At 43.4% G+C, this 17,477-nt stretch overlaps 1 protein-coding gene across 1 annotated transcript in view; it reads left to right on the forward strand.

The window, feature by feature from the left end:
- Stard3nl (STARD3 N-terminal like) overlaps positions 1-17,477 on the forward strand; it is a 40,177-nt gene that overhangs the window by 18,151 nt on the left and 4,549 nt on the right. The window contains exons 2-7 of the mRNA XM_059263367.1: positions 1,686-1,968; positions 5,229-5,306; positions 5,840-5,917; positions 8,008-8,061; positions 8,173-8,290; positions 11,896-11,991. Of these exons, the coding sequence (XP_059119350.1) occupies positions 1,744-1,968; positions 5,229-5,306; positions 5,840-5,917; positions 8,008-8,061; positions 8,173-8,290; positions 11,896-11,991 (649 nt within the window). The 5' untranslated portion in view covers positions 1,686-1,743. The remainder of the gene's footprint in view (positions 1-1,685; positions 1,969-5,228; positions 5,307-5,839; positions 5,918-8,007; positions 8,062-8,172; positions 8,291-11,895; positions 11,992-17,477) is intronic.

Raw genomic sequence — 17,477 nt, forward strand, 5'->3', positions numbered from 1 at the left:
CATAAATAAGGAATTATTTTATAGTCATATATATGTGTGTGTGTGTGTGTGTGTATATATATATACACACACAGACACATACATGTATGTGCTCCATTTAGCATTAGAGTTTTAATCCAGTTATTGTAATCTAAGCATTATCCTAACTCATTATAAAGGCTTGATAAAGGATCCATTTAAATCAGTCTTACATGGTTATTCCAGGTAACACTTTAATTGTTCCTTTTATTAAGTAGCAGGTTAATTTTCTGATTGAGACTATTATAGATATTTATTTTATGATTAAAATTTTCAATGGAAAGTTTATTGAAAGGCTCCACATACGTGTACATGTACATGAATGTAAAACTACCAGGTGAACACAAGGTCAAAGGTAGAACTTTACTGAGTGCTCTCGACACACTCCTGCTTTCAGCCTCCGGTCACTGTGTCCCTCTCTTCCTCCGAGGCAACTACTAACTGACTTCCGATGCTGTAGCTTAGCTTTCGCATTAAGTGTCTGTGGTTTGGTTCATTTCCTTTAACCTCTAAAAGGAGAGTTACTATAGCAAGAAGTATATTTTAAATACCAGTTCATATTATTAACTTGCTTTAAAAACAGTCTGTTATATTATACCACCACATGATACAAATGTCTGGAGAGGACTTTTGTACCTGAGAGTGGGAAAGTAGAGAGCACTGACCAGGGGAAGGAGAGAGAATTCTGAGAAGTGAGTAGGACTGAAATGAGACCACACTGCCTTGGGGAAATCTTAGCACTCTGTTTTCAAATTCTGTTTCATCCTAAAACTGATCTTGGTCTAAATGCTGCTAGTCATGTGACAATTAGAAAGGTGAACCCATGAGTTTGAACACAACTACCACCCAACTTTCTGTCCACATTCATGGCAAAGCAAAGCATGAATATCGGTGGATCCAGAAGCACAAACGTACTCCTCCCACAGGGAGAGGTGCAACTGGATGCAAAGCTCGAGTGCCCAGCACTGCAGCCACCCACTGTTTCTGTTCAGTGACCTCACCCCACCTTTGAGGAACCTGCTCATTTAGATTACTTCTCCTCAGTTGTATTTTAGAGTGAAGCATCCCAGGTCTTGGGGAACCCCTGTATGGGACCATAACTTCTGTAATTATCAATCTGGTGTTTGCATAGTGCTGGACTTCTGGGGGTATAAATCTTACCTTCCTAAGAAGATGCCCAGATAATATACTTGTTTATGAAGAGGTGATGGGGAAATGCTAAATTTAATGATGTCTTTTTGGTAGAAAACAATTACTAATTTATAGCTAGTTTATGTGGTGGCCCACCATCTGGGAAGAAGTTTGGTATATGGCTTCCTAGCCCACGGGTAATAACAAGACCATGGAGATTTACCTGCTGGTGTGGTAAGAAAGCTAGTTTCAGGTTCTGGGAATGCTTTGGCATTGTGCTTAATAGCCTATCTTCACGGTTTCCTACTGTAACTTTGTTTTCCTCATCACTGACATTCTTTTCTAAAGCAGCACTTAGTAATATTGAGTACACCTGTTGCTTCTTATTTTACTTCCTCTTTTTTTCTGTCCAGACATCAATGTCTTAGGACAGAGCAGTGTGGCTCGGTTAGGCTGAATCTCCCACTGATGAGGGTAGCATGCTTGTGTGACACCAGCATAGATTTAACCTGGGTTTTCTCTTTTGTCCTCTGCAGGTTGCTTCTCACTAGGGATGGTAGAGTTGGATGGAGATTCCTTCAGTCCTCCTCCAGGATGAACCACCTGCCAGAAGACATGGAAAATACTCTGACTGGGAGCCAGAGCTCACATGCTTCTCTGCGGGACATCCATTCCATCAACCCTGCACAGCTCATGGCCAGGATTGAGTCCTATGAAGGAAGGGAAAAGAAAGGCATATCGGATGTCAGGAGGACTTTCTGTCTGTTTGTCACCTTTGACCTCTTATTTGTAACATTATTGTGGATAATAGAGTTAAATGTAAGTTGATTTTGTTCATGACTTCTTGTTTCCAGAGGTACAAAAGTTTCAATCTTTCTCATCGTTTTGTCTTATTTAGTGAATTCCATCTTTTTTTTTTTTTTTTTTTGAAATGATACAGTGTTGCCTATCTCCAGCTGACTTAAGCTTTTTCTACTTTTTAGTGTTAGTGTGTGAAGTACACCTAGTGAACTTAAAATTCACTTCTGGGATTATGAAATTGGAATTCCTGGTGCTTTGCTTGATACTAATTTGTCCTGTGGGGCACATTCTGCTGTCTGTCTTTACGGAGCTTCCTGAGGACATGGCCCTCTCTGCTCACTGTGCGCAGGCTTATTTATTCACATCAGTACTCGGCTTGAGTAGTTGAGCAAAACCTGGCTTAAGAGGCCAAAAGAATCATTTCCTGGGTCTTTTTAGATTAAAAACTTACCAGATATTCCTTTTAAAAACAAAAACAAAGTTTTGGGGGTAGAGAAATGGCTCAGTGGTTAGGAATATTGGCTGTTCTTCCAGAGGGCCCAGGTTCTGTTCTCAGCAACAACATGGTGGCTCACACATCTGTTAACATTGGTGCCAGGGGATCTGATGCCCTCTTCTAGTCTCTGAGGGCACCAGGCACACGCATGGTGCATAAACATATATTCAGGCAACAAAGCACCCATATACATAAGATAATTTTTAATATTAAAATATATGTGTAAAATGCTTCTGAAATATGCATTCTCTGCTATGTCTGCTTTTTAATTCCCTTAAGATTTTGCAAAAGAGGTTTTTTTCTTCATATTCTATTGAACATGTTCTAGAATAATTTGGAGAACTATGCAATTATGTTGCCCAATAGTTACCTATGTCAGTGCTATCAAATAGAAATATAATGCAAACTTTAACATATATTATTTTAAATTCTCTGTTGTACATTAATAAAATTAAAATAAACAGGTGGAAGTTGTTATAATAATACATTTGTTTAACCCTGTTGTTTCTCAAAGCCTTGGGTCTGATTGCTTGTGTTCTCCACCACCTGACCTGAGCCCTTCTGGAAGACCCTGCTCTGTGAAAACACTGTCTCCTTTTTCTGTCAGTGGTTCATTTTATTCCTCAGCCATTCTGGCCTCCTACTTTCAGACTGGAACAAGCTCCTATCTATCTTAAGACCGCTGTAGTAGTGTTCCTTCTGCACTAAATTACTGGTTTCCTGTATCCTCTTGGAGCTGGTGAGATCCTGTTGTGCTGGTATCCGTGTAAATGTCATGATTATTCTGTCAGTCTCTTGTGTATGTGCGTTGTAATTCTTTGTTGTTGTCTTTTACACAATGGCAAGCTCCTGAAGACAGACATTGTTTTACTTACTGAAGTATTTCCTGTATTTGGAATAATGCCAGGCACTCAGTAGGTTCCCAGCAGATACTTCGTGAATGCATGAAGATCACTGCAGTAATGGTGAGCAGCTGGATTAAGCTAGAGGCAGGTTGGCAGCAAGAACACAGTCAGTAGCTGGTGAAGGAATGCCACTCGAGTGCCTAGCTAGGAAGAAAGAACTCATCTGAGAGGCACAGTCAGGAGGCGGTGGCAGACTTGTGGAAAGTCAATTTGTATCCACCCCAGTGTTTAGGATCACGCTGTTGATGGAGCCCAGTATAGGCACACTGTCCTTACCCAAGGTGCTTGGGCTCAGAAGTGCTTCAGACTCCGGAGTTTGTGGGTATTAGAATATTTACATACACATAGTAAGATATCTAGGGAATGAGACCCAGTGCAATGACAAGTTTATTTATTTATACTTTATTCGCATAGTCTGATGGCCAGATTATACTCTTAGTGGACCTGAGGTTGAACTGAGACCCTTCACCTGAGACACACACCTTGCAGGGTGTGTGTACTTAGAAAGCTCAGATTTTGAAACAGTTCAGATTCAGATGTAGGGATAAGGGATGCTCAATTTATTCTAGAAAGATGATTAGGAAGGGATTTGGTTTAAGCTGTAACTGGTCTATTTGAGAACCCCTGAACCAAAGATTGTAAATTAAGGATTTAAAGTACAAGTTTGGGTCGCAGATATAGACTGTAAGAACTCTGCTTATAGACAATAGAGAGTCAAGATACAGTGCACCCAAGTAGTAAAGAAAAGCATTTCCCCCGGCCAGTGTGCACCCAGGAAACAGAAGCAGGAGGGAGATGCCTGTGCTAGAGAACCTCCTTTGCTTGGGCCACTGGAAGTAACTATTCTTTTAATATTCTGGGCGGCAACTTTGTGTAGTTGGCAGAGACACAGTGTGAGGTGAGGTAACTGCTTGTATATGCCTTCTCTTTTCTTTTGCACTTCACTTGTGCAGATCGATAGCCAAGTAGGTCTGTAGCTGATGAACACTTGTCTCTCAGAACCCTAAACTGCTCAAACCTTGTGATGCACAGAGTAGTGTTCATGCTTTGCCTCCATTCCTGTAGCAAATGCAAGTCAATGGAATAGCTAAGACCTCCCTTTCTATGTGACCGTTTCTATTCCAAGGTGAACAGCTCTGGAACCTTGTGAAATGGTTCTTCATTCTTAGCCAGTTGCCTATTTAAATGTTCTATCCTTTGTTCAGACTATCTGTCTGTTAGGAGTTAATTTGTAATAAGGAACTTGAATTGACCAGGCTGAGCCACAGCCCAGGGCTATAGAGAGCCTTCCTGGGCTATATAAATGGCCTGGAGTATGACTCCTATTTGATTAATTTTTAAAAAATGTATTACTCTGCATAGTTTAATCTATAATTCTGTACTTGGTCATTTACAATTCATTTTGATAGTATGAAGAACAAACAAGAAGGTTATCCTGTTGGATTTTATTATTCTTATTTGATGCAACTATTTTATATATGATTGTAGATTAAATCTATCCTATTTTTTTAATACAAGAAAATCTATAAGAGTGTCCAATTTTAAATGTCAAAAGCAAATTAAAACAAAACTAGCCACAGAAAATATTGGCACATATGTTCTATGTCATGGCAACTGGCCTTGGGGATGACTGCTATAAGATCAGGGTCCCTGGCTTGGGGATGACTGCTGTAAGATCAGGGTCCCTGGCTTGGGGATGACTGCTATAAGATCAGGGTCCCTGGCTCTTTCAAGAAATCTATGAAGACAACTCAGACTGATAGAGTTTTTTTATTCCATCTTTGAACATTTCTGGGTTCCAAGGAGGTATGCAGGGCAGCATATCGAAACCTTGCTGTGATTCTCACCCACTTCTCTCCTCATTTTGCTTCTCCTAGGTGAATGGAGGCATCGAGAACACACTGAAGAGGGAAGTGATTCATTATGACTACTACTCCTCTTACTTTGATATATTTGTGAGTGTTTTTGTATCTTGATTCAGATGGAATGAAATGGGCACCAAGAGGCACGATCCCTTGAAATAGGCCACAGATGCAATTCTGTTTTTCCCCCCTTTGAGCAGTGGTCTTGTTTCTTCTCTCTGATTTACCTGCTCACTCAGTGTTCTCTGTCTCACCGAGAAGTTGATGGTACAAGAAAAGAAACGGTAAATGAGAGACAAGGAAGGCCAGTGGAAGGAGCCCTCCCCACGCCCATCCTCTCCCTAGCTGCAGTAGAACACACTGACAGGTCCTGGTCCCTGGGAGGAAGAGCTAGTCCCTCTCTGTGTTCTTTTCTATCTTCCTATTTATATTGATAATAGGGACTTGATTTGAAATCTTGGCTGGAAGGATCTAGGGCTGCAGTTCTATACTTCCACGTGGCGGTCTAGGACCTGAGCCTCTCTGGGCTATCCGCCAGCTGAGTCAGAAAAACAGTAGTAAATTGAAGCTGCTTTATATTTTTTTACAGATTTTTATGTGTCATTTCTTACCATTTCTCTCCTCAGCTTTTGGCAGTTTTTCGATTTAAAGTGCTGATACTTGGATATGCTGTATGCAGACTGCGCCATTGGTGGGCAATAGCGGTAAGTGTGTGGCATCGTGGGTCGTTGCCAAGGCTGGTGGCCAGGGTGCTCACAGCAAACTAATGAGAGGAAACAGGATTTTAATGAGCTCTAATTTTACCAGTGTTTTCTAAGTCCTCTTCTTCCCTCACTGTGGTAGGCTTAATTTACCAGGGTCTTACTGCAATGAAAACGTTTAGTTCAGTTACTGGCATGGTCATTAGAGAGGAGTCTAGAGGCCCAGGAGTAAGCATTGGCCAGGCATCTCCTCCTCCCCCACAGATAAGAGTGGATGGCAGTGCCTCCAACTGAGGTGTGTGGAAAATGCCCAGCTTTTGATGATAACCCCACCCCCACCCCATGCCCTCAGTCCACCTGACAGTCTGTATTAGTTACTTTTACTCTATATTAGTTACTTTTATTGAAGGGATGTAAGCAGCATGAGAAGGGAAGACTGTATTTTGCTCACAGTTTAAGGTATAGTCCATTTACAGGTGGGAAGGCATACGTGGGGTGTGAGGCCGCTGGTCACATGGCATCCATAGTCAGGAAGCAGGGAGATGAACGCTGGTGCTCAGCTCACTTTCTCCTTTGTGTTCAGTCTTAGCCCCCAGCCCACGGAACACTGCTGCCCACATTCAGAGTCGGTCTTCCCCCTTCCATACATCCTCACAGACATGCGCAGAGGTTTCTCTGTTAAGGGATTGTAATCCCCAGCATGTCCTTAGTCATGTTAACCAACTGTCAAAGCAGGAAAACCCATTGTTACTCTCGTCCTTTTGTTCCTTTGCGTTCTCCAGACTGGTGGACCACTTCCCAGTCTTGTTCCTTGCATCTAGCACAGAGGCTGGGTACATTCTGTTTATTTTCAGTAAATATTAAGAAGCTGAATGTTTGAGTCATTGGCTGCCTGCATCATTTTTGCCATGTCCATGGGTGTCCTGAATGCTGTTCATCCCTTCTCACAAACCTAGTGAGGCAGACAGGACAGGTGCAGAGCTGTTGAGCTCCTTACACTAGAGGGAGCTCAGGAGCAAGTTGACATCCAGCAGTAGCAGTCTCCACTGAGCTGGTACAAGAAGGAGCCATATCTGCCCAGGAGATAGTCATCCAGGGCCGACTCTGCCTGTGCCACCTTCCACATCACAAGGTGCAGGTCAGCCTTTCGGATGTATGGAGTCTCATTTTTAGGATGTAACTGACCAATTCAGCAAGCCTGAGTCCCATCTCTTTTGCTGACATCATGGTAGTTTTGATCATTACATCTTTCTGTTTTTCTGTAACATTCTACATTTGGGACATTCTATTCCACAGTTTCCCTTAGACTCATGTTTGCGAGACTATCCATTTCAGCATGTGTTGTGGAAGAGCTTTGCACAGATATGTGCAGGGAGTCACAGTAAAGTACCTGCTTTCATTTTCAAATAGATTTCAGCTTAGATTCGAATGGTACTGTGTTACATCTCAGATAGTGTAAATAAGGAATGGTCAAATCCTATTTTTGTTTCTGATTATTTAATATATTTGCAGGGAGGGGAAATCAGCTAAGTCACCTAAGAGCAATTGGTATCAGTCTTTAAAGTCAATTACTGTCTGACACAGAAATGTTTTCTCTCAGTGAATTACTTTGGTGTGTGTGTCTGCTTCGTACTTAGAGACAAACAGTGCGTCCTGGCCTGCATCCTGCCAATCACTATAGTCATTTCTGCCATTCACTGTCCTTAGGCTTCACCGTGCTAAAGTCTCAGTTGGAAGAGGGAGCACCGGTGCTCAGCATGGCGGGATTGCTCTGACATTCACAGTCCCGGGGAGAGCCCTGTCCATGCATGTCACCTTTCTCTTTTCAAGTGTGTTAGAGTTGTGCCTTGTGCTGACAGAAGTTTCCCAACACAGTAGTTGGGAAGTTCTACAGTTCAAGGGGAGGAATGTTGTATACAGCCTCCCAGATTGTGTGCCACAGAAAACCCATTTTCCCCAGAGTTGGTCTGTGGGAGAGCACAGATAACGTGGAAAGTAGCCAGGCTGGGCAGTTTGCTGAGGTGCCCTCACAGTGTGAAGTGTCACAGTGTGAAGTGCCCTGTTTGAGGAGTGTTGTGTTGTGTGTCTTGCAGTTGACGACAGCAGTGACCAGTGCCTTTTTATTAGCAAAAGTGATCCTCTCAAAGGTATGTGTGGCTCTCCTTCCCTGCCCCTTTGCCTGTGCCATGATGAAGCCCTCCCTCCTTCCTGTGGGGGCTGGTGGTGACTGCTTTCCCTCAACACCTCCTGTTCTCCAGCTTTTCTCTCAAGGGGCATTTGGCTATGTGTTGCCCATCATTTCCTTCATCCTTGCCTGGATTGAGACGTGGTTTCTGGATTTCAAAGTGTTGCCTCAAGAGGCAGAAGAAGAAAACAGTAAGTTTTTGTTTTTGTTTTTCACTTTAAGTCTCCCAGGCTTGCATATACCACACTGCAGGGAACTGATGTGGCTTCTTACTATGAAGGAAGCTTCAGAGACCAAACTGAGGCAGTTGGGCACGTGTCCTCAGTGGCTGTGTCAGAACTGAGGGGAGCATGGGTGGATAGGTGAGTGCATAGTGGCAAAATGGCTCCTCTTTCTGGCAGCTGGACCAGGCTTCCCCTAGAAGGTGTGGCCTCTGGTCAACAGACTCATAAAGTAACAAAGAGTAGCCACTACTTCCTTCTCCCTGTCAGGCTTGATCTTTTCTCACTATAATGATCCTCATCGGTCCCTAAGCATTTGTCCAGAACAGAACTGTGCCTTTCCGGGACAGAGATGGCGAGCCCATTTTAAGTGAATGGAAGAAGCAGTTTTGAAGAGTGGTTCTGCAAAGTGCCACGTTACAGTGTAGACAGCAGGCTTGGTTGGGTCACAGATAGAGCATACAGTTAGGTGATTACAGTGTATACAGCAGGCTTGGTTGGGTCACAAATAGAGCAGACAGTTAGGTGATTGCAGTGTATACAGCAGGCTTAGGACAGGTCACAGATAGAGCAGACAGGTGATTACAGTGTATACAGCAGGCTTAGGATGGGTCACAAATAGAGCAGACAGGTGATTGCAGTGTATACAGCAGGCTTAGGATGGGTCACAAATAGAGCATACAGTTAGGTGATTACAGTGTATACAGCAGGCTTAGGATGGGTCACAAATAGAGCATACAGTTAGGTGATTGCAGTGTATACAGCAGGCTTAGGACAGGTCACAGATAGAGCAGACAGGTGATTACAGTGTATACAGCAGGCTTAGGATGGGTCACAAATAGAGCAGACAGGTGATTGCAGTGTATACAGCAGGCTTAGGATGGGTCACAAATAGAGCATACAGTTAGGTGATTGCAGTGTATACAGCAGGCTTAGGATGGGTCACAAATAGAGCATACAGTTAGGTGATTGCAGTGTATACAGTAGGCGTAGGATGGGTCACAAATAGAGCATACAGTTAGGTGATTGCAGTGTATACAGCAGGCTTAGAGTGAGTCACAAATAGAGCATATAGTTAGGTGATTGCAGTGTATACAGCAGGTGTAGGATGGGTCACAAATAGAGCATACAGTTAGGTGATTGCAGTGTATACAGCAGGCTTAGGATGGGTCACAAATAGAGCAGACAGTTAGGTGATTGCAGTGTATACAGCTGGCGTAGGATGGGTACAAATAGAGCAGACAGTTAGGTGATTGCAGTGTATTTGCAGTGTATACAGCTGGCGTAGGATGGGTACAAATAGAGCAGACAGTTAGGTGCCTGGCATGGGACCATGGTGGTCATTTGGAGTTTAGAGTGGAGCTCTGGCTATAGCAGAGCCCCGCCCTTGCAGCCTTCCACTGTCCTCCTTGGAGTGGCTGGGTGACATCTGGCGCCATATTCTTCTAAGACCTGACAAAGTTATTACACAACCACATGGTCTCCAGTGAACTGGGGTGTTCAGGAGAAAGGTCAAACGGTCCATTGAGAGCCGTGTGGTTGGTTACTGGCCTGGGTTCTTCTCTGTTGAAACCTTTAGTAGAGACACAGTGCTGCCCACCCCTCTGGGAGGGAAGTGGATCAGAACTCAGTTTAGCTAGGCATGCTGCTTCAGATACATCCCTGTTGGACCCTTTCCCAGCATCTGGCTCAATCTGCCCTAACAGGAAAAAAAAATCTTGTATTTTATAGAAAGTTAAACATAATTATAGCTCCAAAAGCAACAGGATCAAGAATCACTTCACATTTGAAGTTTCATTTGAAAAATTTCCTTAACAGAGAACTGGAAAAAGAATTTGAATTCAAAAGTGAATTTACAGAGCATACTAACAGTGATCCAAGATTCTTTTGCCATCCTGTGTCCTTCCAGGATAGAAGGGGAGTGTCAAGTTAGTGTAGGGAGGCCACTTTTTATTATCTATAAACATCAAACTGAACATTGTTGAAAACTTGTCAAGTGTCCACATAACTGAGGTTTGAATGGTTATGTGAGTAAGGCTCTTTCCCAGTATGTAACAAAGCTGAACGCGATGGCTGTGAGTAAGGATGCCTGCTGCCAAGTCTGATGGCCGGAATTCAGTCCCCAGAACCCTTGGTAGAAGGAGGGAACCGATTCTCACAAATTGGCTTCTGATTGTACACTGGGGCACATGATTACCCCCACACAGGCACACACGCACAAATAAATGTGAAAAAAAAATTAGAAATGTGAGCATTAAGCAAAGTCACCCAGTAAAAACCATATTCTCCCTCATACATAGATTCTAGCCTATAGTGTATACATGTTATTATATATACATATATTTATTTGCACACATAAATGCATCTGTAGATCCGTTATACCATGTGGAAAGGTGGTGTTAGGTGCTGAGAAAGGACAGCGCAGTAAGGACACAGGACTGTGGTTTTAGCCACCTTTTTTCAGTTCCATTTGGATAAATGTAAAATGTAACTGATACAGAAAGAAGTTCATAGAGAGGTACAAAGTTCAGGGCTGGGCAAGTGTTTCTTGAGTGGCTACACTCATCTGCTGCATGATGTTTTGATTTGTGAGTTTATTGCAGTAAAGTGGTTTTTATGTTAAAAATGAGAACAGATTTCATGAAGTTTAAAGCAGCATTTGCCTTCATTGTGGTGGTACATAGGACACATACCTGATATCTGCTGTGTCGACAGGTACTTGCTACCACAGTTCCTAACACTGACACTGATTTAAGCATAAAAGCTTCAAAGATGGACGGTCTTCCTCCTCATATGAGGTTCTGTCACTCCTCTTTCTACTTTTTGAAACTGTGTTTTTCTTTGAGAAAATTTAAATAGACACCAGGGCCAGAGAGGTAGCTCCACTGTTAAGAGTGTGACCTACTCTTACAGAGGACCTGAGTTTGGTTCCCAGAACCCAAATAGGGTGGCTCACAACTGACTGTAACTCCTGCTTCTAGGGTCCAGATGCCCTCTTCTGGGTCTGTGAATACCTGCACCCACATGAGCATACTCCAACAGACACAGATACACAGGCATCCTGTAGCACGTGCATGCACATACTCACATAGTTTAAAAAATATTTCAAAGTAAAGTAAATAACAATTTATTATCTGCAGCACTCTACATAGTGGTAAAAGGCCATGTAGGCATTACCTTTGGCGTCTACTGTTTCCCTAACCAAGTCTAGATGGTAGACCATTTGTCCATGCTGGCTCAGTTTTGATTTCACTTAGTGTTTGGTTTTGAAGTTGGTGTTGATGTTTGTGGGGAAATGAGAATACTCAAGGGATTGAAGCTTTGAATAGTGAGCCCAGAAGTAATTGGAAATGATTATTAAAACTATTTGTTTTCTGTTATTCTTTAATCTTCACAGGGCTGATGTATAGTTTATTAATAAAATCTTTATTTGATGGTTGAAAGATTTTCAAAGTACCTTGTTTTGCTAATAGTTTATTTGATGTATTGAATACCATTATTATAACAGTTAATCTTGCCAGGAAGATACCAGGAAGGCTGTGTGGTTCTTAGCATCTGCATTTCTTCTCTCCCAGGACTCCTGCTAGTTCAGGATGCATCGGAGAGGGCAGTCCTCATCCCTGCAGGACTTTCTGATGGTCAGTTCTACTCCCCGCCTGAGTCGGAAGCAGGTACAGCAATCGTTCACATTTGTGTTTGTCTGTCTGGAAGCCTCTCCATTTTCCCTCTCCTGCCCTATCTATTTCCCAGGCTGTTCAGCAGGTACTGAGCATGCCATGATGTAGAACTGAGTAGGAGAGTCTCCCAAGAGACGAGTGAGGCAGTTCCAAAGACAGAAGTCCTGGAATGGCATGGATACTGGAATTTGTGATGTATGTGTGTCCCAGAAAAAAGGAAGAAGGGAGCAGACTCGATTCTGTCCTCAGCCCTCCATCCCCAAACCAGCCTTCCTGTAGGATTACTCATGGCTGCGAGAGGCAGCTCCATCTAAGTGCTCCCTTCAGGAAGTGTCTCAAGACTGCCTCCCTCTCTCACGGCTGATGCCTCATCATCCATAGGCTTTTGATTAGCCTGTGTTCTTCTGCCTGCATCCTCTGCTTCAAGTCACACCATTTCTACCGGTTCCAACCAGATACCATTTCCTGGGTTCCTGTCTGTCACTTCCTCTCTGCACAGCTACTGGGTTTGCTTCTCAATAACCAGCTGCCAGAGTGCTCTTAAAAATAACGATGCACTTAACTACAGCAGCAGCAACAGGTCCTGACCAAAACTGCACAAAATTCTAGAATAACGTTTTCCTAGGGAGTTATGCAGAAAGCCAGTTCTATGTGGAAGCATGCCAACACCAATAATCTTTGGGAAAAATACAAGCAAAAACTATACTAAGGTATCACTGTACCCTGTTAATGTAGTATTATTTTTAAAAATCCCCTCCTTTGGTGAGGACATGGAACAAGTCAAACCTGTATGCCCAACAGTTGAGAGGACAAAGCGGTGCAGCCCCATAGAAAACAGCATGGTGTTTGCTGACAAAATTCAACATAGAATTATGATATCACTCAACAGTTGCTTCTCTGGCTGTCTGACCAAGAGAAAGGGAAACAAACTCAAGAGACACAGTGAGCCCATAACCACAGCAGCATTGTATACAGTAGCTATCAACAGGTGAACACATAAAATTGACATATCCACCCAGTGGGCCATACTATAGCCTTAAAAAGGAATTAAATTCTGACCCATGCCACAACATCTGTGAACCTTGAGCAGAATATGTGAAATAAAATAAGCCAGATGCAAAAATCTAACACTTGTAAGATTTCCGTTACTAAGGTTACCAGTGAGGTCAGATCCCAAGAGTCAGTAAAACAGTGGTTGCCAGGATGGAGGAAGTTGTGCCGATGAATCCCATTGATGGGTGCAAAGTAATGTGAACCTTAATACCACTGCATGGACCACTTCAAAATGGTTAAAATGCTATAGTGGGTGAGGTAAAAAATGTCTTAAATGTTTGATTTTATTTACATTTATTTTGATACAATATAAAAAATGTTTTTAAGTTGCTAGAACTTTACAGGCAAGTACCGGGTACCAGGGATCTGCTGGTGTTCACTCATTCACATATTATAACCACTCTGTGAGGCGAGCTTGTTGTAGTGGTGTAGAGAAGAACAGGGTCAGGCACGGAACAGATGTGTGCCAGCATCACAGGCAGTGGTGGTGCTGGGCCCAGTGTTGGCCCCAGTGTGAGAGTCCATGCTCATACCTGCATGCTTACAGCTTTCCATTTCAGTGGAAGTGCCAGAGTAGCTGGGCCAAAAGCTCCCTGCCCAAAGCCTTTAGTGACCAGGCCAAAATCACCTCTATTGGCCCCTCTCACTCCCTGGCCCACCTCTCACCGGCCACCTTTCTCTTCTTAACTTTCCAGAAAACATTGGCTCCAAAGCCGGCAGACCATCATGCATCTTGATGCTTCTGTTCTGAACATTCTAGTTCTAGCTAAAGCTCCAAGAACCTCCACTCAGCCTTCCCCACCTGCCCACCCTCCTGCTGTCTTGGGGAGGGTACCCTTGGACCTCTAGCTCCTATCTGTAACCCTCCACCCTGTGCCCTCTGTCCTGTCTCTAGCTGTCAGTTGGTCTGCCTCTGCCACTGTGATGTAACTTGAGTTAGAGGCTACATTGTTGTAGTCCTAGCATTAGATAGAGGGACCATTTTAAATTCTACTAACAGGCAGAAAGGATTATGAAAACAACGGAAGGTGCAGCCCTGTGTAGTGTTAACTAGGGGAACTTGCAATTATTTACGTTGTATATTATTGGTGTGGGATCTAAGACAGCCTGAGATGGAAAAATCATAGGCCCTGTGAAGTACAGGTGTATGTTGGTATCAGACCGAAGCTGTAGAAAGTAGAATTAAAGGTGAAACATTTTACTACTTAATAATGAGTATTTGATTCAGATAGTTTATGTCATAGGACTTGTTTGAAAAATGAGATTTATAATCTAATTAAAATGTAACTATTTTAGCTTGGTTTCCCCATGCTGATGCAGTTTCTCAATACCAGTTTGTTTTCTTAACAAGGATCAGTTAAGCTCAGATCACTAGGCCAGTAATACCATGAAGCAGTTCTTCCCTTTCAATCTTTCCAGACCAATGTGGGGCCCTTGTCTGTGATGTCTGCCACTACCTAGTGGTCTTCTGGGGGAACTACACTGGGTTATGATAGACCAGAAACAATTCTGTAATGTTCCTTCAGGTGGCTGTATTTACACAAGATGCACCTTAGTAGTGGTGGACGGAGGTGGATGCTCAAAGGGCTTGCTTTCTTGTGTTACATTTATTATCTGAATATTCAATGTGGAAAACAGTAAAATTACTGCAGAAGGTAATGTGCTGGAACTGTTCTCTCCTGTATCTTTCACAGCGCTGAGAGTGAGCAGTACTGCTTGCCCTCAGAGACTGGTGTGTCGGGAGGACTGGGCTGCCTGCTTGCCTTGGTTCCCAGCACCCAAACTATGACCTGGCACATGAGAGGTTTCCGTCTGGTGGAGGGTGGAGTAAAGTAAAGGAGGGAATTGAAGGAAGTGTAAATGAGACTGTTTTCTTCTTTTCTAAAGAAAAGACGACTTGAAGTTTAGAGTGGGCATTAGGAGGTGAGCACGTCCTAGCAGATGTATTGCTGGGACTGCCAATGCTTTGCTCACGAGCTTGCTGTTGGGTCTGGCAACGGCCTGATGCTTGTACGTGCCGTGCTCAGAGGAGGGAGGCAGGTCCTCCAGGTGCCGAGTGACGGGGCTGAATGTGGTCAGAGAGCGACAATGAACAACGTGGGACGCTCAGGTCAGGACAGTTCTTTACCCCCGTGGAAAGTCTGGTTTTGAAGGGCAGACTAGTTTGTAACTGAAGATGTCTAGTTCAGTGTTGTCTGTAGTGTGTGGAAAACCATGCGTTTGATCCTAGTGAAGCAGACGGATGGATGGATGGGTGGATGGATGGGTGGATGGATGGACGGATGGACGGATGGATAGATGAATATCTCAAATTGTGTAATATTATTCTGTGCCAGTCCCGATAAGGCACTAAAATTCCACGAGTACTCACGAACCTGATGGAGAGTGAGCCTTGCCTCGTTCTTGTCACCCAGATGTGATATTAGGATCCTTTATCCCTCAGAAGGGCTCTAATTAGGTCGTCACCCTTTGTATAGGGGATGGATTTAATGCATTTACAACTCATTGCCGGGGTTATTAATTAATAGGTGTTTTAAGCCCAACAGAGGTATATATAACTTTCCACACTATAAATAAATTTATCTTTTGTGAATGTATAATTGAATGAAGCCGTTCTTCGCCCCCAAGCTTTCGGGATGCAGGGCCTTCTGTCTGTGATGTCTACTACCACCTAGTGGTCTTTGGGGGGATTACCATGGGGTTAGGGTTAGTGATAATTTTAGGCCATTTTCTTACACCAGTAAACTTTTCATACCTGGTTGCCCTTAGCTCCTTGGCCAATGTGTCTCAGCCTAAGGGGACTGCTGTTCTGCCTCCTGTCTTGACACCATGTCTCTTGGACATTTGCTAGCAGTGGTCAGGCAGTGTGGTTCCTGCACTCAGCTGCTTTTCCAGTGGAAAGTTCCAGGAAATGGACAGCACTCCAGCAAGCGTCATTCTTGTCCCTTTTACGGGGTGACACTACACCATTTGTTAGTCAGTGGCACTTCACAGTTTGCAGTTTGAGCTAGTAGAAGAAATGGAGCCGTGAGCAGCTACATACATGTTTGGAAATTTACGTTCTTGGATGGACTTTTAAAGGATTTATTGAGCTGTATGGTAAATGTCTCCAGAACTGTTCATATGCTGCTCTTTGAAGTCCTTTATTTCTTACATTCTTCAGGCCATGGCTATTGGCTTTATTCTCTCTGAATCCTTGCCAACACTCGATGCTGTTTGCACATTTTTGGTTTTGGTAGTCTACCAAAACTAAAGAGGTACCCATTGTGATTTAACTTACGTGTCTCTAGTGATCCTGACATCTTTTCCACATTCCTGTTCCACATTGTTTATATGTCTTTGCACTTTATAAATTATTTGATAATCCCATACTTTTATATAACACAGTCTGATTACACTCCCACTGCCCTCTTCCCCCAGTCTCATTATTTTTGCTTGGTTGTGTGACCTACTGGTTTTACCCAGAGTCCTTGTGAGCACAGGTGTGATGCTGTCCACTGGGGCATGGGGACTTCACCAGTGGTCACACTACTGAAGACAGTGACTACCCCTTCCCCAGTAGCCACCAACATTCAGTAGCTCCTCAGGGAGGAGCAGGGCCCCGAGCCTCCCCATTCATGATTGACTGTTGATCTTCCCAGTCTTGTGCAGGCAGCTGCAGCTGCAGTGAGTTCATTGTTGTGTCATCCATATCACACCCATCAGGTAGTCATTCCTGTCCCCTTGCCTGTCGTGGGTCTCATAAGCGTTCTGCCCTTTTCCCGTGGTGGTCTCTGAGCCTTGGATGTCCTCGATAGGACTGAGCACTCAGCACTCACTTGTTCTCAGTACCCCGCGCAGCTGTGAGATCTCCATGTACCTCTGTTGGCAGCAGAAGGAAGCTTCTCTGAGCAAGGCTGAAGCATTTGTCCTGGGCCAACCGTCTTCAGGCCCACTGCCATGGGGTGCCTGTCCTGTGCTCTTCTCAAGCATTATGCTTTAACAACAATTAAGCCTAGTTTATGGGTTTGCTCTTTTGAGGATAGTGTATTTGTAGACGTGTCTAAGATCTCGTTACCTTCACTCTGGGTCATAGAGGAATTTTCCTGTGGTTTCTGTCTAGAAGTTTCAATTAAGATTTGGGTATCTTCATTTGTTTGGTTTTGCATTTTATTTTAGGATTATAATATATTAATTACTTTTCATCTATAGAAGAAATAAAGGACTACATGTATGTTCTTTGATGTTGGCTGTCTGTCCATTTGTCCTTGAAACAGTTAATAAAACAGTGACTCCCCACTGAACCCACTTGCCATTTGTTAAAAGTCATTTGCTGTAAGTATGCTAAGTCAGTTATTTCTCTGACTCCTTTTGGATTGGGTTTAGCACATTCTCTTTCTCCTTTTTAAAAAGAGTCACTTAGTTTTGCTTGGTTGACTCGAGACCTT

The sequence above is a fragment of the Peromyscus eremicus genome, chromosome 5 (genome assembly GCF_949786415.1).
Source record: "Peromyscus eremicus chromosome 5, PerEre_H2_v1, whole genome shotgun sequence".
Classification (NCBI taxonomy): domain Eukaryota; kingdom Metazoa; phylum Chordata; class Mammalia; order Rodentia; family Cricetidae; genus Peromyscus; species Peromyscus eremicus.